The 22,501-nt window shown below is 47.6% G+C and overlaps 7 protein-coding genes across 10 annotated transcripts; 4 read left to right on the top strand and 3 right to left on the bottom strand.

Annotated features, from left to right (window-relative positions):
* Positions 1–1,198: 1,198 nt before the first annotated feature.
* E1B28_000073 (uncharacterized protein) lies at positions 1,199–6,351 on the top strand (the record flags this gene model as incomplete). Its single annotated transcript, XM_043145870.1, has 14 exons — positions 1,199–1,351; positions 1,409–1,543; positions 1,602–2,782; positions 2,840–3,077; positions 3,147–3,256; positions 3,309–3,499; positions 3,562–3,647; positions 3,710–4,330; positions 4,393–4,836; positions 4,907–5,363; positions 5,419–5,510; positions 5,572–5,687; positions 5,742–6,059; positions 6,135–6,351. 14 exons carry the CDS (start codon positions 1,199–1,201, stop codon positions 6,349–6,351), a joined length of 4,359 nt encoding a protein of 1,452 aa, XP_043014569.1.
* Positions 6,352–6,546: 195 nt separating this feature from the next.
* E1B28_000074 (uncharacterized protein) lies at positions 6,547–7,981 on the top strand (the record flags this gene model as incomplete). The annotated part of the gene is made up of 4 exons (XM_043145871.1): positions 6,547–7,284; positions 7,341–7,430; positions 7,494–7,688; positions 7,754–7,981. 4 exons carry the CDS (start codon positions 6,547–6,549, stop codon positions 7,979–7,981), a joined length of 1,251 nt encoding a protein of 416 aa, XP_043014570.1.
* Positions 7,982–8,632: 651 nt separating this feature from the next.
* E1B28_000075 (uncharacterized protein) lies at positions 8,633–9,500 on the bottom strand (the record flags this gene model as incomplete). Its single annotated transcript, XM_043145872.1, has 3 exons — positions 8,633–8,832; positions 8,904–9,368; positions 9,452–9,500. The coding sequence occupies 3 exons, from the start codon at positions 9,498–9,500 to the stop codon at positions 8,633–8,635; spliced, it is 714 nt and encodes a 237-aa protein (XP_043014571.1).
* A 3,146-nt stretch (positions 9,501–12,646) lies between these two features.
* Positions 12,647–13,394, top strand: E1B28_000076 (uncharacterized protein; the record flags this gene model as incomplete). Its single annotated transcript, XM_043145873.1, has 5 exons — positions 12,647–12,766; positions 12,830–12,869; positions 12,923–13,019; positions 13,080–13,187; positions 13,268–13,394. The coding sequence occupies 5 exons, from the start codon at positions 12,647–12,649 to the stop codon at positions 13,392–13,394; spliced, it is 492 nt and encodes a 163-aa protein (XP_043014572.1).
* A 546-nt stretch (positions 13,395–13,940) lies between these two features.
* On the top strand, positions 13,941–15,801 carry E1B28_000077 (uncharacterized protein; the record flags this gene model as incomplete). The annotated part of the gene is made up of 15 exons (XM_043145874.1): positions 13,941–13,969; positions 14,030–14,122; positions 14,186–14,213; positions 14,273–14,354; positions 14,412–14,444; positions 14,506–14,517; positions 14,584–14,597; positions 14,657–14,765; positions 14,827–14,894; positions 14,958–15,031; positions 15,088–15,109; positions 15,152–15,209; positions 15,265–15,346; positions 15,430–15,577; positions 15,646–15,801. 15 exons carry the CDS (start codon positions 13,941–13,943, stop codon positions 15,799–15,801), a joined length of 1,008 nt encoding a protein of 335 aa, XP_043014573.1.
* A 274-nt stretch (positions 15,802–16,075) lies between these two features.
* On the bottom strand, positions 16,076–18,352 carry E1B28_000078 (uncharacterized protein). 3 transcript variants are annotated; one of them, XM_043145876.1, is made up of 9 exons: positions 18,213–18,352; positions 17,978–18,151; positions 17,792–17,913; positions 17,519–17,729; positions 17,330–17,460; positions 16,741–17,277; positions 16,501–16,672; positions 16,347–16,433; positions 16,076–16,266 (listed from the first exon to the last, which is right to left on the bottom strand). In XM_043145876.1, the coding sequence occupies exons 2-9, from the start codon at positions 18,123–18,125 to the stop codon at positions 16,163–16,165; spliced, it is 1,512 nt and encodes a 503-aa protein (XP_043014575.1). In that variant the 5' UTR covers positions 18,126–18,151; positions 18,213–18,352; the 3' UTR covers positions 16,076–16,162. The 3 variants fall into 3 exon arrangements, with proteins under 3 accessions (XP_043014575.1, XP_043014574.1, XP_043014576.1); XM_043145875.1 differs by having other exon boundaries at positions 18,209–18,352; XM_043145877.1 differs by having other exon boundaries at positions 17,519–17,913.
* A 233-nt stretch (positions 18,353–18,585) lies between these two features.
* On the bottom strand, positions 18,586–21,241 carry E1B28_000079 (uncharacterized protein). Of its 2 annotated transcripts, XM_043145879.1 has the most exons (15): positions 21,187–21,241; positions 21,064–21,139; positions 20,780–21,006; positions 20,690–20,729; positions 20,480–20,633; positions 20,297–20,424; positions 19,864–20,231; positions 19,608–19,806; positions 19,490–19,552; positions 19,377–19,425; positions 19,305–19,325; positions 19,128–19,246; positions 19,023–19,061; positions 18,868–18,969; positions 18,586–18,806 (listed from the first exon to the last, which is right to left on the bottom strand). In XM_043145879.1, exons 2-15 carry the CDS (start codon positions 21,085–21,087, stop codon positions 18,636–18,638), a joined length of 1,704 nt encoding a protein of 567 aa, XP_043014578.1. In that variant the 5' UTR covers positions 21,088–21,139; positions 21,187–21,241; the 3' UTR covers positions 18,586–18,635. The 2 variants fall into 2 exon arrangements, with proteins under 2 accessions (XP_043014578.1, XP_043014577.1); XM_043145878.1 differs by having other exon boundaries at positions 20,780–21,139.
* Positions 21,242–22,501: the final 1,260 nt, after the last annotated feature.

The raw sequence follows: 22,501 nt of genomic DNA on the forward strand, positions 1-22,501 counted from the left end.
GCGACTTGTTGGCTTGTACAAGCCCCAAAAAGCCGTAAAAAGTCCCCACCACCAAATTGGTAAGTTCCTGATGAAGAGGAAAGAAAGGCGCAGAGTTGCCGGTGGACTGCTGTCAATATATATATACTGAAATCTGTGTATGGTTGTGTGAATTTGAAAGCACGAGCAGCTAGACCTTCGGGCCTTATCTCCAACTGCGCTATAACAGATTCTCTCGATCCTTGAAGCCGGGGTTAGGCACGGGAAAATCAAGGGTAGACTCTAATTCGAAAATACTGCAGAGCGAAGCCAGGTTGATGTATATTTGATACGCCTCGAGAACGAAGAAGTTTTATCATACGTGTAGCCGAGCCTGGATATATTCGCGAGTAGTAAAGAACGTACTCTCGAGTAAAGGCTAACCAAGGTGTAGGCCAGACCGAGTCTATGGTTTGACGTAACATGTAAGAAAAGGACCTTCACTTGTTGTGCAAACGCCAACGCCTTCCAACAACGTAATCATCATGGTTGTCCTGACAGCTGACATCTCCCCAACCTCACGCTTTGACCACACCAGTGTGAACAAGATCCGTTGTAAATGTACATGCAGACTCAGTGCACAGAAAGCGTTTATTCGCCTGGGTTCCTGACGACCGCGCGGAGTGAAGGCTATTTGCGTTATAGACATGCCTGATAGTTTCCAGAACTGCAGCATTTTCGCTCAAGATAATATCTGCACTCGTCTCGAGGTGAGGCTGATGTCTTCACAGCGAAGAAACCGGGTGTATAAGTGGAGCCGAGAGATACCCGTTCATTAAGACAGCATCTAAAAACGACCAATGCAGAGATTGATGGACTTGATTACTTGAGCCGCGTAAGGAAGAGATTCTGTTGAAGCCACGGACCTGAACAGCGCTGATGCATTTGATGCAGCTCGTCAACACTGGTAGTGCACAGGAACCAACGCCTCCAGCAGTCCTTTCCGATGCCTTTCTGAACAGATACTAGGCTTCCAGGTTGATGAAGCGGGAAGTCCTAGTCAGGAGGGAATACCATCGCATGAAGGGCGGAAAAATTTAGAGCTGGGCGGAGTCCGCGGTCATATAACTCTCTGTGGCTGTACCAGCGTGACCGCAACAAATTAGCACTGCACAAGCGCTAGACGACGTGTTTGCCTACGTCTGACAGACTGAATCCTCCTTGAACTCCTACGCCCATCATGATCCTCAGACATAGAGGACCTGGAGGCCTCTTTCTCCTCTTTCTCTTCGTACTCCATTACTTTACTCTATCAAACGCTCAGAAACCTACAAGTAAAATCACATCGTTCGACAATTTACCTGCAAGGTTGTTCTACTTTGATGATTCTCCAGTAAGTGATAGATATATCTGGCTGCAGAAGGCTTAATTACCGACCACCTTGCTGTAGAATGCTGTCTACTTCGATGCCATAGCGGGTGATGTTTACGTTTCGCAAGATGAAGGAAAGAACTGGGACCATGCGAGCGGTGTACCTCAAGGCAAAGCAGTCGTGGTCGTTGAACACCCTACAGACAACAAATACGTGCGTTATTTGCCCCTTGCTCACAAAACATACAGTTACACCGAAAAATCCTTTCCAGGCTTTTATCCTAACTGCAGGAACAGACCACTACCTCACCGACGACCGCGGTAAAACCTGGCGAAAATTTTCGATGCCAATACCGCTTGCCATGACCTCGAGTCCTCTTTCTTTCCATTCAGATCCCAAAAACTACGGTTACATTATCTACCACGGGACCGAATGCAAAAAAATTGGCTGGGGTACTGAATGTCACGACGAGACCTACTACACCAAAGCAGCTTTCGGCGACGAGCCCAAGTCCCTTCTGGCAGAGGATTCTCGATGCCAATTTGCTCACTCGAGCAAGGATTTCAAACACGATGCCCACCCAGATCTCATTTACTGTGTCGTCACGAAACCAGCCGAACCCTCTATCCTACTTTCCTCTACCGACTTTTTCGAGGAGGAGAACAAGGTGGAAGACCTTGGGATTGGCGCAAAGAACGCTCGCGGCGTCATTGCGCTCGCAATCGTATCCAAATTTGCCGTTGTCGCTCTTCATTCTCCCAACTCACGCGACGAAATGCTGCTATACGTCACCGTGGACACCAAGACCTGGTCACATGCCCAGTTCCCTCACGCCTCGTCGGCAAAGCTGCGGGAAAACGCGTACACCATTGTCGAGTCAACAACCCATTCTCTCGCTGTCGACGTCGTTTTACACGAAGGAATCACCATAGGCACGTTATTCGTCAGCAACTCGAACGGCACCTACTTTGTTGAGAGTCTCAAAGACACGAACAGGAACGGGATGGGATTCGTCGACTATGAACGTGTCTATGGTGTTGAGGGTGTCGGTTTAGCGAACGTTGTAGGAAATGCAGATGCTGTCGAAGGTCGGCAGGCGGAGAAACAGCTGAAAACTGTCATTACGTTTGATGATGGGAGGTCATGGTCACCCATCCAGTCAGACGATGGCCCACTTCACCTTCATTCCGTCACGACTCCGCATAACTTTGGCCGAATCTTTTCTTCACCGGCTGCGGGTATAGTGATGGGAGTTGGGTCTGTCTCGCCATTCCTGAAGCCCTATGAGCAGTGTGATACGTGGTTGAGTACGGATGCGGGGGTTACTTGGTCGAATGTCCTGAAAGGTCCACACAAGTACGAATCCGGAGATTCTGGCAGTATTCTTCTCGCTGTAGACGACGAAGAGTTGACTTCAAAAGTTCAGTATAGTTTGAATTTCGGGAAGAATTGGTTAGTTCCCTGTTTATTTCTATATGCTGCTTCTGACGCTAAACACATCGATAACAGGCAAAGTTACGACCTGGGGATAACCCTACGAGCTCGTGCTCTGACGACGATCCGGGATAGTACTTCGCAAAAGTTCATGGTTGTAGGACAAGTTGCACGAAAGGATCAACATAACCAGGGTCGATATGTTACCGTCTTCCTCGACTTCGCTGATATGAGGGAGAGGAAATGTGAATCGGGAGATTATGAGGAGTGGTTTGCTCGTCCCAAGGGCAAGGAATGTTTGATGGGACATAAGGTTCGTTGTCGTTCTTTTCTCTCGGTGCTTTTCGCATGATCGAGTGCTGACTTCATCGCTGGCGGATAGCAATACTACAAACGTCGCAAGCCAGACTCGGACTGTTATGTCGGAGGTAAATTCATCGATCCTGTTCCAGAGACGGAGGATTGTGAGTGTACGGATGATGATTATGAGTGGTAAGTACCTCGTCTGGTCACCATCCCCAGATATTCGACGTTCTTTGAACAGCGACTTCAATTTCAACCTCAACCCCACGACACACGAATGTGAACTTGCTGGTCCTGAGCCTATACCAGATGGTGTGTGCGCCAACCCGAATGACAACTATATGGGTAGTTCTGGGTACAGAAAGATACCCGGAAACACGTGTAAAGGAGGTGAGAATAAGGAGGGTCAGATAGAGAGGGATTGTAGGCAAGGTAAAGTCTCCTTTTGATAACCAAGGATGTCCCCCTCCGACTTATCTCGTTCATTTGTCCAGCCAAACCCCCAGAAGGAGTGATCGTCCATACAACCAGTCCATTCAGTGCTCGCATCGACCACCATGCGTATTTCAAGAAATCGCAGGTATAGCGTTCTCGTTCCTCGCTCGATTATTTCGATGTCTTAAATATCATCCCCAAACCCAGACTATCCTCGTCTTACTGTCAAACCATGAAATCTGGCAATCCACCGACGAAGGTCACAGATTCGTACAAATCCAGGAAGAAAACAGATTTTATGCGTTCTATCACCACCCTTACAGCAACGACCGAGGATACCTTATCACAGACGACAGGAAGATGTTTGTCACGACCGACAGCGGCCGGCTATGGACTGCCGTGCCCGTTCCCTTACCTCCCAACATCTTCGGTATCCAAGTCTTGAAATTCCAGCCCGAGTCCGATTATATTATCTGGACTGGCTCCCGAGGGTGTGGAAGTACCAGTGGGGAACCTGAAGGAGATGAAGGGTGTCATGCCGAAGCTTATTATTCGAGGAACAATGGGAGGGACTGGCATTTCGTCGAGAAGTATGTTGCTAATTGTGGGTGGGCGAAGGATACGAAGTTACAAGCCGATCCTACGGAGATTATCTGCGAGTCGTATGCGGTTAAGAACGGGAATCAGCCGATGAGGCCGCAGCAGATTAGGGAAGGGGTTGAGTTGATTGAAGGGCCTGGGTTTTATCAGGATCCTAACAAGAGGAAGAAGCTCTTCCCTTCGGCTGTTGGGTTTGCAAAATTTTCGGAGTTCATGGTCGTTGCTGCGGTATGTATAGATTTTTTCGCTCTAAATTCTTCCCTCGATAAAACGTTTATGATTTTACTTAGCTCCATCCCGCTACCAACTCACTCGAACTACAAGTCTCTCTCGACGGAGTCAACTTTGCGCCCGGTGTCTTCCCACCAACTATGCACCCCGAAACCCACGCGTATACAATCCTCGAATCTTCAACCCAAGCTCTCTTCCTCCATATGACCACCTCCGACGTTCCACCATATGGCGCCGTCCTCAAATCCAACTCGAACGGAACATACTTTGTCGTTTCCCTGGACAACGTGAACAGGAACGAGGATGGCTATGTTGATTTTGAAAAGATTATTGGGTTGGATGGGATTGCGCTCGTGAACGTTGTCGGGAACGCGGAGCAGGCATCCATTGGGGGGAGGAAAAAGTTGCAGACAAGGATCACACATAATGATGGAGGTACTTGGAAGCCTCTTAAACCGCCTTCTGTGGATGCATTTGGGCAAGAGTATGAATGTCGGGATGCGGTAAGTCCTTATCCTCATGCGTTGCCAGGGCTATTCATCGTTTCTGACTCTTTCTTTTCTCGGATTGTAGAGCTGTAATCTTCATATCCATGGGTACACCGACCGCCGAGATTCACGAGCAACATTCAGCTCCCCATCGATCGTCGGAATCATTATGGGTGTTGGAAATGTCGGCCAATCTCTCCTCCCATACAAAGAATGCGACACCTTCCTCTCCCGAGACGGCGGTTTCACATGGCACGAAGTCCGGAAAGATGCACATCTCTGGGAGTTTGGCGATTCCGGCGGGATACTCGTCGTGGTTAACGATGAAGAGCCTACGGACTTCGTTGCGTACTCCATCGACCAGGGAACGAGTTGGAAGGAATACAAGTTTGTAGGTGAGGGGGAGAGGAAGGTGCGGGTGAGGTATCTCGTTACGGTGCCTGCGGATAATAGTAGGAAGTTTATCTTGTTCGGAGAGCGCGCTGGTGGAGAGGGATCTGTAGCGATTCAGATCGATTTCTCGTCGTTGATGAGTAGGCAGTGTGAGTTTGCCCCCGGAAGAATTTGGCAATCGCTGATCTTTGTTGCGACTTCCAGGTGTCTTGGACCCAGATGATCCCAATCACGACGACTTTGAACTGTGGAGTCCTAGTGAAGGGAGGAATGAAAGATGTCTCTTTGGGCGACAGGTGAGGGTTCTTGTTGGATTCTTTTCGTTTCCTACGGTGGAGTCTTAATGTTCCCATATAGACGCTCTACCATCGCCGTCTACCAAATGCAATGTGCTACGTCGGTGATGGACTGGAGAATGAAGAAAGAGTCAAGATTGTCGATAACTGCCCTTGCGTTGAGAGCGACTTTGAATGGTCAGTTGATACTTTCTCCCTCATCCTCCTTCTCTTTCTTACCCTTTCTCGCAGCGAGTTCAATCACATCCGTTCTCCCATTAACAGCTCTTGCATCCTCTCGCCCGGCACAACGCCACTGGCTTCAGATCCTTCTAGCTGTATGACAGACCCAGACTCTGACGGATTCTGGTATGACCGAACGGCGTACCGGAAGATTCCCCATTCGACATGTGTAGGTGGAATGAGGTTAGATCGGGGGGAGAAACACGTCTGTCCTGGGCTAAAAGGGAAAGGATGGGCATTTTGGATTATAATGATTGTTGCTATTCCTGTGTTGTTTGCTGGTTTGGTGGGTGCGTGGTGGTATAGGAAGAGTGGTATGGCCAGAGGGTAAGTTGTGGTTTCTTTCCCTCTCCTTTCATCTCCTCGCATCCTCTTTCGAATGCTAATACCCCATTTTAACAGAATGATACGGCTACCGGGAGACTCTAGAAGTTTCCGAAGATCGTCAGGTGGAATTCTGGATACGCTTGCTTCTGTACCGTGGTTCTTGATAGGACTCGGACAGATTGCTTTTTCGTGGATAGAACAGAAACTTGGTGGCTTGAGTGGGAGGAGGGGGTATAGGAATATCCCGATTGATGAAGATGCGCAGGTCTTGAGGTTTGAGGATGAGGAATAAAAATTTGTCTATTGTGACGGTTATGTTGTATTTATTATTTGTCTATGTCGTCCTACATTAGTAGTATCCGTGCATCTGGAATTAGATTTCTAGTTTGTTTCTAGTATACGCGTAATCTACTTTCATGGGATTACATAAGGCTCACTTTTCCTTTGGATCTCAACTACCACGTCGGCCACTGCGCACTCCAATAAGATGGCGTCTGCGTCACCTCCAGAGGCATTTGTCGACGACTCCAACACGCCTACAGTAACGGCTATCATCCCAGGACCACCACAACGATCCATTCAAGCACTCATTAGCGATCCACCTCCGCCTTATCCTTCTCCCCGTCGTACTCGTCGAGTCAACAACCGCTCTCAATCTAGCCCGAATACTCCAGAACCGGTACATCTACAAGTACCTTCGTCCGAATCAGCACATGAGCCAGTCGAGGAAACAACACCTCTGTTGGGTAGCAATAACACTGGTACGGTTGGACGACGAAGAGGTACGAGACCAAGATCTGGGTCTCATACTGGAAGTGTTTTTTCGTCTGTTTCTGTGGCACCGTCGTTATCACAGACGGTCACCTCACTGTTCCAGACGGAGTATGATTCAGATTATGGAGGCGAGGATGCGGGTGACGAGGGAGATAGTACGGATGAAGCTCCTGAAGGAAGGACGAGGACACATGAAGGACATCAATACACACCATTACCGACAACAAACAACGGCCAGTTCACCGTCCAAGACGAAGACGAGGTCCAAGAAGGACATCGTTCAAAATCATTGTCGTGTTGGAAAAATCATTGGTTCCTGTCGAAACCATTTTGGAGACGTTATTACCACCCCTTTACTCGGAAACCTTATTACCATGCCTTTATCCACCTCGCAGTCATCAACTTCCCCTTTGCCCTTTTGGCTTGGATCTATCTTTTCGTTTTCACTTTGGTGGGTAGGATTCAGGTCGTTCGCTCGTTTCGAGGCTGACGTTTTGTCATTGATAGACGGGTACAGCTCTACTCATTACTCTTCCCATCGGAGCACTCTTATGCTTTCTCAACGCAATAGGTGCTCGTACATTTGCGCGTGGGGAGGTACGTACCCTTCGAGTCGTCATCCGCTATATTCTTCCACTAATTTAAACTTGGTTCCTACAGCTTTACCTCCAAACCAAATTCCACAAACCATCCCTCCATCTCTACCCCGCATTGAACTCTGACTCTCCCTATCCTCACCCTTACCCTCTCTTCATTCGGTTACGCCCACCAACCGCAGCAGAGATCGAGAGCGGCCTCGCTTCGAGGGGAGATTTACTACCCGAAAATTCATTCTACAGGAATTCATATGCTATGGTACGTCGCCCCTTTTTTGGGTCTGGGAAAACAATCCGTTCTGAGCTCTCCCGCCACTTGGCTAGTTCGCAGATCCAACGACATACCAATCCCTATTCTACTTCCTCGTCATCAAACCAGCTATCACCCTCGGTTTATCGCTTCTCATAGTGATCGTGTTCGTACCGATGATTGTTTTGGGGCTCGTCACGGGTGGGCTTACAGTGCCTCCTGCGATGAGAGCTGTCAGGAGGTTGGGTAGGTGGCAGGCTGGGGTGGCGATTGATGGGTTGGTTCCGATTCGGAGGACGTGAAAAGGGGGAAGGTGAACGGAGGTGTGCTATTGGGCTGTTTGATATCTTCGCTATACGATAACCTTACTGATTTTGCTTCTCACTTGTTCCCTCGTGCTTGTCATGTATCTCTTAGTCTTAATATAGTTCTGTGATATCTCCGCTCTTGCTTTATTCTCTTCAACTGTTGCTAGTCCGAACTCGCTATTTTTTCTGTCATTAATTCAAAGTGTCGACATAGGTAAAGTCATTGAACAGATCCTTCTCGAGTAGTGTGAAGATGTTGTAGGTCCATGTAGGTGATAACTTCCAACCCACCTCCACAAGTCGTCGCACCGCCGGTCTGAAAGCGGGAGGGGTCTTACTCGGATGTCAATATAGCGGGAGGGTTTCATCAACGGCCGTGATCTAACAATTCCTATCTGATCCATGAACAAAACCCTCTCCTAAAACATCTGTATTCAACAATTCAACTACATACGAACACAAAAACCAGCAACCCCATCAATTACATTTCATCAAAAAGGCAAAGAGCGGAAGGATTTGATAAATACGTAGGTCAGCAGGACAGAAAAAAGGGACATAGTTTCAAAAAAGATTTGATATGTATAGAGTACGATGGAGGTAGCAAGTCGACGTCGACATAAAGCGATAGCGATTCCGCTATTTCTTCTAGTTCTTGTCATCAACGGGAGGTTTCTCATCCACAACATACTGAGGCGGAGCAACAAAGATTTCCTCCGCATCAGCAGTCTCTTCGGTGAGTCGTAGATAACCATCCGTGTCCTCTTCTTCGCTGTTTCCTTTGACGGCGCGATAGGCGACCACGGCGAGAACCCAAATCATTCTGATGAGAACACCGATACCGCAGCCTAATTGTTTTAAAGAACGAGCGTTAGGTATAACGTAAAAACGGGAGGAATGATAAGGGGGGGAAACGTACCGAGAACAAAAGCTACAGCTCTACCCTCCCAAGCTCCAAGCGACATGAGTGCGTAGTGTAGACGCATCATGAACGGTCCTCGGTGGCCATGTACACGTACATGTCCAGAGTGGTGATGAGGATGGGGATGACCCCCAACCACACGCCACCCACCGCGATCAGGTTGACGCTCAATGTATGGGTGGGATTGAGGGATAGGCTTCAGTTCGAAGGCCTTATTGACCTCGATAAGAGGCATTCCAAGTGCCTGTCGGAAAGCATTCGAAAGTTCAAGAGATTTCTGTCGAAATCTGGATCTAGCGCCAGCGCAGGGAATTCCTCCTGTATTGGTGGTGGTGGTGGATATACTAATTACTCGAACGCCCTCGTTCTGGTTCTGACTCCTACCCACGGCGTGTCCAAAACGCAGATGAGGAAGAGCGGGTACTGATGGTTCTTGGGCCACCGCGATTGGACTCGCGAAAACTGAGTCAGAGGGAGAGGGGAAAGAAGGACAAGAAAACGTCAGTAATGTAGTCTAAAGAATACCGAAAACGATGTTAACGCACCTGCCCCAACAACCATCAGGACAGAACAAGACAAGGGTGTAAATCGCATTCGTATTTGATCTCAGTTATCAGTAATCCTGAAGGAATCAAGAATTGAGTGGTTTACAACAGAGAAAAGAGGATATAACAAAGGACTCACAGTTAACTGCGATGAATGTAGAGGATGAAGAGAGAAATGGATTACAAAGCATGCGACACCTGCTTGCATCATGATTACGTGGCTGTGCTGTCAGCCGTGCCGGGCGCGCTACGAATGCCCGAAACAGGCTTCTAGAGAGTAGAAATATATAACGGGAAAACTACTATTAACAAGTAAGAGGATAACATTGAGCAGCCCAAAAATGTCTATAAGCGTCGAGTCTGCTCCCCCAGTGAACAGAACTGGGAAAATGATAGAGCGGGCGCCAAAACTAAAGTCATAAATCGTTATATCCAACAGTCCGACATCCTCGCCTCCAACTACATAGCATAGCCAACTTCAACTTCTCCTGTCGCTTCTTCTAAACGGAATGACTCGGCCACCTGTACGAGCATCATTCGTTGTCAACGAAGGTGCTGTGCCGAAGAAACACCGACAGCCCGTCCTTGTACCTCTCCATGTGTAGAAGATCGCTGAAGACCTCTTGGACGTGACGCGTAACAGCTGTCAGCTTCGCCGAAGGGGGTACCCGAAGGACACGAATCATCGTACGTTGAACCCGATGTAAAAAGGATACCAAACAGGTAGGTTGCGCGAAAGTACGGTTGTATGGATGACACCGGTACAACGCCGCGAACGCCGCGAATGATCAATGAAGTTGCTTGTCATTTATGAGGCCCGAACGGTGTGCTGCTCTCTGCTGTATCGTCCCTAGTTTCTGGAGTCGAGGCCATCTAAAGACAAACCTAAGACCGTTAGAGAGGCTTACTGTGCTCAAAAATACCGCCATTTAACGTACCGTTTTCAACGAAAGCTGATTAAGTCTCTACCATCCCCGAAGGCAGAGAATTGGAAGGCTGGCCAATCACTCAAACCGCATAACCAGAACATTCCACCAACTTGACCCTATCTTCTCGTACAACTGCCGGTTAAGCCTAACCAAGGAAGGCGCTCAAAGCGGCGTATAGAGACCTCGATGTGGATGTGAACAGGTAGTGCTTTGCTGAAGGTGAGGGGTAGATGCTGTTAGCTTTTGGGTAAACGCCGTTGATGCGGTCCCTTGTTGGATGGACATCACTCTGCTGTATCGTTCTGATCTTGATGAAGATAGTTAGATATCGACGAAACGCGGTTAGAGGCGCTTAGTTTGTCTGAGAATGGCACCGAGACGTACCTTATTAACGGTACAACTTTCTTTCCCATCGCAACACGATAACTCGAAGGCAGACGATTAGGTCGTCCTCGAAGTCGAGTGATTAATGGAAACTTGTGGTCCGTGATTTCGAAGTATTAACATGGACCCTTTCGGAAAACAATCAACTTCATCAATGACCCCTAATCTTCATGTGAGTGGCGTGGCTTAACGAAAACGCCTCAAACACCCACGAGTCACAAAACAAGTTTTTTTGCCTGCAGCGAGTGCCGTAGGGCGATCTGTGGTCACGTGTACGGTCTGTGAAAACTTCAAATCAGCGTCTTAAAAGTCGAGGATACAGGAGTTGCAACGCACGGTAATTGAACCATTGTTCTAGTAGTCTTTTTCGCGAGGTATCTTGCATCACTGCGCACCCCTAAGAACCCCATGTTTCTATCCTCTCCTACACAGAAGATCAGTCGTGGTAATTCTGAATGGCTATCGGCTTGGCCCGGTCGTATACATGGACTGCTGAGTGGTGGTGTTCGACTGGTTACTCCACACGGAAGGTGAGGCAGAGGGTGTCGACAAGGGCGACGTCGAAACAAGTCCAGCGAACACTGTAAGCACAGTCTGGCCTATCGCTGCGGATGGTCCGTTGCTCTATTGTAGCACCAGAGGTATGCGTTGGGTCGCCTAGATAAAACATCGTGCCATTAAACACTTGATTTACCGGGAGATACCGCCAATCCACGTACCCATTATTCTACTTGCAAGGGAACGTAATTGGAGAGCTGGACTATCGACAAAGTTTCAGGAACCTACGGTACTTCCAGCCATTAACCTTCACAGCTTCCAGAACAGACCGACGAGAGACGTACTCTCAATGACCCTAGATCGCATGGTAGACTTTGGTAATTCAGACAAATAAATCTATCGAATAAACGAATAATAATCAGCATCACGAAATCTATGAGCTGAAGAAGCGCAACAAATAGATGGCACGATCAGGATAACTAGGATTATTAATAAAACACATCGCGCTATCGCGCTCGTTGGTGTATTTCAGGTAAAAGAGTTTCATCACCAGACAGTAGGAAGGCGAGAACAGAAGAATCGGAAACAGGACACACCATAGTACCAAGCAATCTTCCACGAGCCTTTGAGAGAACACGCTCAATGCCATTAAGCTAGGCATGATCGGGTTTCTGTACCAAATTTCGAGGGCTGACGAATAGCTATGTGCCAATGCTCCGGAATATTCTACGAACCTCAAAAACTGCAGGTCGGTATCTTGAAGCCGAGTATGCAGAAGTTCACAACATACTCGCTGAACGAAGCCATTTCCCGCTACACTCCTCCGTTGTAAGATTCACGAAATTCTCTTGATCTGTTGTTCTTCCTCTCTAACGTTTTCGACTTGGGGATTGTTGGTGTGCTACATAAGCCGCTAATGAGTAACCATAGATATCATGATCACAAGGATCTCACCATTCCAGGCAAGGGCAAATCTTCATGCTTCGAGATTGGCCTTTTTCGTGCTTGCTCGGCATTCGGTGCGGTTTTTTCTGGTCATATTCGACACGAAAAAATGTTTACGTTGCAGTCGAGCCTGAGTGGACAGGAAGGCGATGGAGAAAAAATCGTCGCCTGGCGCTTGCGCAATGTAAGAAGGTTCCAGATTAATAATAAATTGATATTTCACCGCCGATTCACATCCCGAAGTTTCGCGTGGCAAAATAGTCGAGGCGGCCAAGAGGCGGCAGTCAATATTTCAATGCCCGACCCAACGCACTCAGCTTGCTCCCACCACTGACACTAGTACAGTACTGTCCATCGACTTGTCAACTAGAGGCGTCGTTCTCCTTCGGTTATAGTACCCCACTTTTGGGGCTCAGAATTCCTTCGACAAGTTCTATACATGTCCATCTCTGGCATCGCCTCGACTATCACTCTGCCACGCGAAAGTTCGGGTATACAAAATCGGTGGAATCTGGAACTTGCGGTCTTCGCAATCGCGGAGACCTGCGTGACGGAACCAGTACGAACTCAATCCGGATCTTTTATATATGCGACGCGAGTGCTAACTTTGTCCTGATATAAGGGACAGCGACTACCCGACTTAATTACCATACGTCTACTGTGTACGGAAACTTGAGTTGAGGATAACAGAAATGACTCAAACTTGGAGGCACAGCAGGAGAGCTCACGGCACTCGATTTTCTAAAATCTCAAGTTTCTTCATCCCTGGACCGAAGTTCAATTATGAGTAGATTGAATAGTGTTTGCGGGAGGTAGGCCCTTACTCAATCCAGGCGGGGTCTAGGGCCTTTCCTTACATTACCTTGATCCAGGACAGTGACATCTACATATTCGCTTTGTACGACATGCTGCCATACCTTGGTTCGATTTGAGGTGTTTGCGAGCTTTCCCTACCGTTCAATATCCAATATTCAATACCCGTGCGTTCTGATGTCACTCTTCCGTGTCTCACCGTTGATGCCATAGTAAATACCCGTCTGCAACTGGGGCACCGTGTTAGCCGATTCCGATTGTCACACAGTTCAATCCACCAATCAGATATCTTAATTCAACGCATCTTCAAACTTCAATCCAGGGTGGTCAGGATTCTAGGTGCCGAACGAGCAAGCGCGATTGAATCCGGATAAGAGGTTCGAGCGAGTTGTTACCGGATTGAGTCTAAGCTTGTTATAGGCAAAGTATAATGGTATCCTCTGCACTCACAGTCTTCATTATTATATGTCTAGGTCTTGCCGTCCTCGAACGTCAAACATCCACCTTACCAGCTAACCACGCCCAACTGGGAGAGGACGTAGCTCTTTCACTACGTAAGGATGTGAGATTGAGGAGGAGTATGGGATTACTGTGATATAGATTTATCGGTTGCGAAGGTGTTAGTGAACATCCTTATAACATCCCTAGCAAATCGCTAAGCTGTAAGTCTCGTCCCTTAGCCTGTGCCCTTGCAAAGATTTAAATAAACTCCACCTCCGATCAGGTTGTTATGCGCAGAAACATGTACAGAGTAAACTCCCTTGTTATCTTCTCGTAACTGCCATTGGCGCCGTATTTAACTTGCAGGTTCGGTGGCGTTTCCCCATGGAATATAAAAGCGTCCGCCGTTTACCACAGTACATAAGAGAGTCCCCTCCCTTCTGTGTTGAAATCCATCAACTTCAGTTCTTTCTTCAGCGATGGCCCCAACAAACCCTGCAGCTATTGCGTGAGTGGGACCTGTTTCGACGGCGTTTCTCTGTCTGCTCACTGATTTCACGTTCTTTAGCCACGGATGGATGTTCATTGGGACCATTTTCAATGTCTGCATGATGGGGGTGATTATTATGCAGAACTATCTTTATTTTGTCACCTTTCGCCAGTCTGTATCTCTATAACACTGTCTATGTCCCGGTCGTGTTGACTGACATGCACTTTTCTACAGTCGAGACCCAAGCTGGTTGAAGTCGCTCGTTAGTGTTGTCCCTTCTCGGTTCTTTGTTCTCCCCCCCTCATCTTCATCGGTCTTTAGGTTGCTTTCGTTTTCTTTGCGAATCTTCTCAACACAGGATTTGTTACCGCCGATCTGTACCTCGCCCTCGTAACAAACTACAGTACGTACCCGTTTATTTCCATTCATCGTAATCACTAACGCGACTTTCTTCCCGTAGTGAACCCAACCTTCCTGGGCGTCTCTACTTGGCGTATGTCAATTTTCCTCTCTCTTTCACCATCGGGACCTCCTAACCTCTCTGGCTACGACAGTGTTCGATACCGGTAAATCCGTTAACTCTTGGTTTATCTCGTGAAATGGTTACTGAAAGACCCTTCTGGATAAAAAAGATCCCGTTATTGTCGTAAGTCCCACAACAGCCCCCAGCTTTTTTCATTTTTCTTTACGGCTTTTAATTTCCAGGGTTTGATCGCCGGGTCGATCCAGCTGTTCTTCTCGTGGCGTGTCAAGGTTTTGACTGGTAAATTATACCTTGGATTGATCACTGCAGGTCTCGCCTTGTCGCAAATAAGTAAGTCTTTCTAGGCTTTCTTGGTCGGAAATTTAAGATTCTCACCAACCCCTCTACTTAGTTTGCGCCATGCTCATGGCTTGGAAATGTCGTCAATATCCGGCATGGGGAGATTTCGCGAAATTCACGGTAAGATTGCAGTTTTCGAGAGAAATCTTCTCGAAAGTGCTCAAAACGGTACCTTGCTTCTAGGACCTGATCTACGCGTGGATGATTTCCACCATCCTCGTCGATGTTGTTATCACCGTCATTTTGGTGTGGTACTTGTACGTATATTCATTATATCTGTAACCCCTCTCATAATTAACGTGCCTTTCTCTAGGGTAAGAATCGTCCCTCTCAACGTTCACATGGACAGGCGACTCAACTCCATCCGATTTTTTTAGCGAGGGCACAAGACTGGAATGGCTCGATCTGATGAACTCGTTGACCGTATCATTAGGAGTGAGTTTCTCGTCGTCTCGTGCCTTATTTCGTTCCTCTGATCCTTCCCCCCCAGTCACTATTCAAACTGGTGCACTCACCTCCGTCTGGGCCCTTGTCGACCTCGTTACGTTCCTGGCTATCCCTGACCAAGCAGTGTAAGTCCTTAATTCCACCCTACTCGATGCTACTTGCGCCCCCTCCTCACATGTGACTACTACCCCCCTCCCCTCCCTTTTAGCCACCTCGTCTTCCAAGTCTCCATGGTCAAACTCTACACCCACTCTTTGATGAGTAGCTTGAACAGTCGTGGTGTTTGGATCGGACGAAACGAGACGTCGGGTATTAATACTACCGCGAAGATGGGTGGAGATACTACCGCTCGTGCAGTACGTTTCTATATTATTCGGACTAGTACAACCATTAACTTTTTTTTAAAATCGTGAATTGTTTACAGAACGTTTCCTCTGGTGGTAAGATTCCATCTCAAGTCACCGTCCGCGTCGAAAGACATGAAATGACGGATGCAATCAATAAACCAGTCGATACTATCATGGGACAAGAGATGGATATGGATATGAAGGATCCCAATTGGGGCAGCAGGGCTGTCTGAGTTGTTTCAAGAAAAAAAACAGACTCGTGACGGTCCGTCCGGCACGAAACATTTTGCGTGAGCAGGAGAGTTGCATGGGTAGCGTAGTCTTGCCTTCTGAACATAAGTAGTTATGAATTGTTGAACACAAAAGTAGGAGAACAACGTCTCGGTACCTATTTCTACGTGGTGTACTTAAACAAAATTGGTAAAAGTCACCTTCAATACCCCGAACCCTTCAAGTTCAACATAGTGTGTACATACCGAACTTACGACACTCGGCCCCCCGATACTGTATACATGCAATGTCCGAATCTCATTGTCCAAACATATCTACACCGTGTAAATAGGCGAAGTTGTATATATTAAATGAGGTCCCACGTCAGACCTCGACACCGAAAGGAAAATTGAAAACATTGCCCGGGTCTACCTGCCTCTTGATTGACACTAGTCGTTCGTAGTGGCTTCCAAAGTACCGTTGTTGCCCTATAAATGTTAGAAAAGGTATGGCAAAAAATCAAATCAATACCGTCATTGGTCAACTAAGGAGGGGTATCGACACTTACAGTTAGTCAAACGGTCCTCAATGTAATTCATATAAGCACCGTAGTTCCAGGAACTAGGCATAGTAGATGTCATCGCGTTCATCACCCCTAGCCGACAACGCGGGATCAGAAAATGGATACGAGGTTTGAACGGGAGAAAACGGTGTGTCATTACCGTCAATGAAAGTAAACCCATTATCGGGGAACGGCGTTCTGTCACCCGAAGATGCATAGATTTGCATGGTCAAAAGGCCATCTCGTCTAGCGAACGAAGTGCTATCGGCTGACACAGAGTTGATCTTTGAGTTTTGACCGCCGAACAATTCGATTTCTATGAACCAGTAGTCCTAATACATTAAAAAAATGGGTTCGAAGGCCATTAGACGTTTTGAATTAACAAGGGAAACCTACTCACCAGGTTCGGAACATTAGACCCTTGATTGGCTAAATAATTCATGAAGCTGTCGCTCGCTTCTTTGCTGAGAACCTCATTCTCCGGGACGATTATAGACCTAGCATAGAATGTATCTGTGACATCCTGTCCATTCATGTCCAACCCTCCATCCTCTTCAGCCAGTATCCGAACGGTATCGATGTATGTTCCATCACCTTGAACCTTGAGCGAGGTGCTCGGTAGGTTCATCGCCGATATGAAAGGTGTCATGAGACGTTGGATCCCACTGCGACCGTCAGACCCGTAATAACCTCCTTGAACGGTAAAAGACAGGGTGCCGTCTGTCCATCCTTGTCCCAATACGATTTCCAAACCGAGTTCTCCAGGGAGAGAATTCTGTTGGGGGTAGGATTGAAAGACTTGGAGAGCAGCTGAAGCTTGTTGAGGGTCGAGGGTGTTCCATTGATATGAGAAGATCAGGGAAGATGTCGGAAGGGCGAAGGTGGTAGTTTCGATTGATGTGACAATACCAAATGAAGGACCGGCACCTCGGAAGGCCTATTGAATAGGAGAGATTTACTGGAAGTTCCGCGGAGATGATGTCACGTACCCAGAAGATGTCAGATTGGGAAGCAGCGGTCGCGCGAACTATTGTACCGTTCGCGAGGACAGCGTTGACAGCTTGAACAGTGTCGAGAGTAAGACCCCATAAGCGCGACGTGTAACCAAATCCACCGTATGCTGTTCATTACTGCTCAGTGAGGAAGCATTATATAACGTAGTCCCGAAGCTAACACACCTGAATGTCCACCAATACCAACGTACGGACAAGTGCCATGAGGCAATGCTCTTCCACCGGCATTCAAAGCTTTCGCGACATTTCCTAACCTATTACCCGTCTCGATGGTCGCAACTTTCGTGTTCTGGTCGATGTTTATGGCCTTCATATTGGACATGTCTACGACAAGAGATCCAGATTCTCCTCCTAAGCCGTTTGCAACGTAACTATGCTGTTCAACCCATTCAGCCCGTCAATAACAGGGTCAAAAAGTGGCAAAAGGTAGACCCGTACACCACCGCTTCGAGCGGACACAGATATCCCGTTTGCTACCGCAACCTTGACGACGTTCGACACATCTTGAACTGTTTCCGGGTATGCAATAGCTGCTGGTGTGAAAGTGAATCGCGTATTGTCTTGATATTGAGGTAATTCAATCAGCAAGCGCTATCATGGACAATCAAAAAAATAAACTCTCACAAGCCCTTGAAGCACCTGCAAACTCGCTGTCTCCTGGGAAGTACGCGGTGACACCGGTCTGACTGAGATCTTCACGTAGATCAGCTGCAACAAACACTACCAGCTGAACACTAGCGACGATGCACCGTAGCAGAAACTTCATCTGCATTTCGACGTGCAAGCAAAATTGAAAATCTGGGGGGAAAAGGGATGAGTTTCAGACCACGACTCCTTAGACGATAAATATTGCACCAACAACGGGCATTTTTCGCCTCTCTTGGGCGCCGTGAACCATGAGATTCGGTTCCCGAGAGGTAAGGCTTTTAGGCGGCATGCCTAAGATTCTTCAGGACAAGCCTGAGGGCGATGCGTCTCCACAGCATAGTGGTGGTTGACGGCGGAAGTTAACTTAGTACCGGGAAAGCACGTGGAGAGCCCATCGGATCGGGTCCGAATCGGGTAACGGATTTATGCTTCGGCAGTATGCAGCCTCAATATCAATGTTCATGCACATGAATCGAGGCTGCCCGACCACGGAATCGTAGGAGAGCTGGTACAGAATATGAACCACTCACTGAGCCTCACGTACTGTTGGCAGCTCCTCAACTACCTCAACGAGCTATAACGCTGGTGGACTAAGAATCACTGAAATTAAACTTTGAAAGGACAGTTATGACACTCAATGTGAGCGATAGTTATCTACAAACGCCTTATCCTCGCTGCTCAACCCAAATTCAAACTTGGAGAATGTATCTGAGGCCTCATGGAATTCCCTCTCAATAACTTCAATGACCTCAGCTGATCGAGGTGTGATGCAAGCCTTGAATGGGCATGGAGCGGTCAATATACCCTAAGTTACAAGGTGAACCCCGTCAGTCAGACAAAAAACAACAGTATGTTGAGTACTATACCTTTTGATAGTCATCGACATTGACGTCGATGACTCGTCCAGTCTCAGGGTTGGTGGCCCGAGAGAAGTTGAACGCCCATAGTAACCTCATGGTATTCAGGTTCTACAGGGAGTTTCGTGAGTTACCTAACCAAGAGAAGGATATTCTTAACGCACGATCGAGTTTTGGGCGAGATGAATTCCAGGACAGATGCGCTATAGTACAGGGAAGAACAATCAGTCAAGTGGTTTGAACGCTAGAAAATCGAGAAGTAAACCAACCCTTCCGCATCCGAATGCAAGGTTAGCCCTCAAGTCGCTTCCATCAACGTCAGGTTTGTTGCCGTTTTCAGTGAGAATGTAGCGGTCAGGGTTGAAATGGTCAGGGTTATCATATATGTCTGTGGCCGAGGCAGACGTTAAGTATCACTTCGTGAGATGGTAAGCTGAGAAACTCACTGGGATCGTGGAAGACACCCCCTGAACGATTTCAGCCCTCGACACATCAGTTCTTGAAGAGGATTAACTTACAAACATTCACGAAAATAGTAGATCCTGCCGGAATATGGTAACCTTGATACTATCAAACCATCAGCATCTTCCGAAGAAAATGGGAAGGATTAACGAAAGTGTACTATACTCACCTCCTCATCTGTAATAGTGGCATGGGGTATCATCAACGGAGCAACCGGACGGAACCGGTGGGTCTGTGAAAGAATTCTGCCTTAGCAATACAAATAGCTGGCAAATGAGAATAACCACCTCTTGTATAATCGCTCTGATATATGGAAGATCCGGGAGGTCATCCAGCGTGGGCAACCTATGAGAACCAACGACGCGGTCGAGCTCTTCCTGAGCTTTCTCCAGCGTTTCCGGGAAGGCAATCATTAAAAGAACGACGGATTGAAGGAAAGAGGAAGTAGTATCGGAGCCACCCTCGATCAAGACACCACCAAGATACCTAAACAGAAGAGAGCTGATCAAGGACGGCCACAGATAAGTTCCACTAGTAACGTACCCCGTCATCTCTCTGTCCATACCAAACTCTTTTGCGCGCTTGATAACCTCTTCCATGTAACACCCGTTCTCTTCGCCCTTTTCCATCCGTGCTTTAGTTTCATCTAAGAGGCCGAAGTAGAGATCCCGTTGGTGCTTCCGGCACTGCTTGGCGTCGGTTTTCCATTTCGCCCAGCTTTCAGGAACCTTCTGAAGGAATGGCAGCAAATCGAGTGGCGGTGTGGCACCCGGCTCGAGCAGGAGTTCCCACTCGTGTTGAGCACGAAAGAAAGCGGTAGTCTCTGGCGTTTCGTATCTCGGGGATCTCTTTCCGAACAGCACAGACATGATGACGGAGTTGGAATACCGTCGAATGTGTGTATAGAATGACTGATGAAAAAATGTAGCGCCGATCAAGTCGAAGTACGAGTAAACAACAGATTATTATCACTCACGTCGGGGGTTTGGATAATGTCATAGAGTAGTTGCGTCGCCTCAGCATATTGGATAGGGAGATGTTTAGCTGACATCTGCGGCGTCAATATCGAATGCGCCGTTCTTCGTAAGGTTCTCCATGTATCGGCTATAGTGTGGGGACAATGAGTGAAGAGTACGTCGACGAGGGAAATTGAGCGTACTATAGCGGGCGAGGACCAAGTTCAACCCTCCTGTAACAGATTCTACAATGTAATTTGGCGGTCTGTCGCTAGTGCTCTGGCTTCGTTTGTCCATGAGTTCCTTGATCGCAGCAGCGTCGCTGATGACGATAGCAGTAGCGGGACCGAGCTTGAGCTTTGAAGATGACCATCTCGTCAGTATTCCCGAAGAGTTAACTTAAACCGACATACAGAGTAAATCCCTCCCCAAAGTCGTGCCCATTGAGTCAACCTTTGGTCGTTAGCTAATCATAGTACGGACAGAGTCTGTATGATACTCACTTCAAATAAGCAAATTCTTTGGGGAAAATACCCAGGTTTCCGAGCAATGGCGTTGTTGGAGGGCCAGGAGGTAGTCCGGGTTCTCTCTTGCCGACATCTTTCAACTTGAGGTACGCCCAAGTGAGAGCGGCGAGAACGAAGATTAGAAGGAGGCCCATCGATACGTGGTAGTGGAGGGTCACGAGCAGCGATATATGTACCGTATGTTGAGAGATGGGAAGGGTCGTCTAAAAAGGATAGAGTCCTGCTTCGAAAGGTACCGTGAGCGTATCATTGTAACGTACAGAGATCCTATAGCATTTAAGCATCTCCGACGGAAGCCTGACGACCCTGACCCCACGTTTGAATGAGTTACGATATCTGTACGCTATGAAACTACATATTTCACTGCCGGAGGAGGCACTTACTAGCAGAATGTTCCATTTGTTATCAGGGAAATACGCGTGAGGTGACGGTTTGAAATTGAGGTGCTAACGCGGGTTCGCGGGCAAAACAAAAACTCCCACGCAATCCTTCAAGCTTCAACGCCACCGACCAGGGCTAAACCAAGCCTGAGCCTGATCATGAGCTCTGAGATCAGACCAAGTAAACTTGGACCTATGATCGTGAAAAGGCAGTTTAAGTCAGCTTGAATGTCGTTGCTAACAATAATATAACTAGGACATACTCCCAAGTTGCACGTAAGTATCAGTTCAGAGGCGGAAACCTACTCGCTACGAATGCTCCGAAGGGCGTTTAGGCGTTCCAGATCAGAAAAGTAACGTAAAACGCCACCGTCACGTAGGTACATAACCGTCGTTTGAACTTCTCTTTCACTTTTGTTCGTCCATTCCTCGTATGTGCAGCTTATCATTGACGACCAGTGAGACAACACGAGCATCTATGGAAAATTTAGTAAACAAACATACCGATTCTGCTTCGTCCGAGTTCATGTATCGGGGGTTATACTTCGGGTCCAGTACAGGTGAAGAGCACGTGGTTTGCCCATGCTGTCGCAGGCCGCTGCGGCTGTTTCTTTTCTCACATCCACATCAACGCTTTCTCACTTCCATGAGATTTTATTCTATTAAATTATTTCCACTCAAACCAGTGAAGGAAGTACGTAGCAAAAGAGCATACTTGATCCGAGAGATGTCTTCAAGTACGATATGGGATGCGTCTGGGCCGACAGTTCTTTTTTTCTAAATTGAACACTTGCTGAGGTACTTCTTAGTTTCAATGAACGAGGAGGTACTAAAATTCACCTTTAGATCTTTTGTTGGTTTATTCTGGAAGAAGTGTCTCACACCCGAACCATTCCTGCTACCTGAGTAAGCCGGCCCACCACTCTAATCGACCGTGGCAGAGCTCATCTCAACTCCTCGATAGAACGGGTGGCAGGGGTGGTAATAGGCACCTTGTTCAGATGTTTCACCTAGGCGACTTGGAGAATTTTTTCTGCCACTTTGCTTGAACCTCCATACCGTAAATGCGAGCGCAGCTCAATAATGAAGGCTTTATGAACGATTTATGAACGGCCGCCAGGAAGAACTACATATTGCAATATCGGTCTGTATATCCATGGTTAATGCGTCTGTTCAAGGTCGTTGATTGAATTATTTCTCACAACCTATAGGCAGTTGCCTCCCACTTGCGTCACCTCCTGAGTCGGCCGCGAAATAACTCTAATCTTCTCGCGTTGAGACACAATCGCAATCGGAACCGCAGTTCATAATTCATCGT

The sequence above is a fragment of the Marasmius oreades genome, chromosome 1, assembly GCF_018924745.1.
Source record: "Marasmius oreades isolate 03SP1 chromosome 1, whole genome shotgun sequence".
NCBI classification, from domain to species: domain Eukaryota; kingdom Fungi; phylum Basidiomycota; class Agaricomycetes; order Agaricales; family Marasmiaceae; genus Marasmius; species Marasmius oreades.

What these genes read in the sequence shown, in the direction of transcription:
- E1B28_000078 (XM_043145875.1), bottom strand. Translation starts at nt 18,290, where the DNA reads ATGCCGCCTAAAAGCCTTACCTCTCGGGAACCGAATCTCATGGTTCAC. An exon ending in TGGTATTGGTGGACATTCAG is followed by an intron (nt 17,461 to 17,518) that starts GTGTGTTAGCTT and finishes AGTAATGAACAG; the next exon opens with CATACGGTGGATTTGGTTAC. An exon ending in GGTCTAATGTTCCGAACCTG is followed by an intron (nt 16,673 to 16,740) that starts GTGAGTAGGTTT and finishes TTAATGTATTAG; the next exon opens with GACTACTGGTTCATAGAAAT.
- E1B28_000079 (XM_043145879.1), bottom strand. Translation starts at nt 21,087, where the DNA reads ATGCTTAAATGCTATAGGATCTCT. An exon ending in TTAAATGCTATAGGATCTCT is followed by an intron (nt 21,007 to 21,063) that starts GTACGTTACAAT and finishes TATCCTTTTTAG; the next exon opens with ACGACCCTTCCCATCTCTCA. An exon ending in ATGTCGATGACTATCAAAAG is followed by an intron (nt 18,807 to 18,867) that starts GTATAGTACTCA and finishes CTTGTAACTTAG; the next exon opens with GGTATATTGACCGCTCCATG.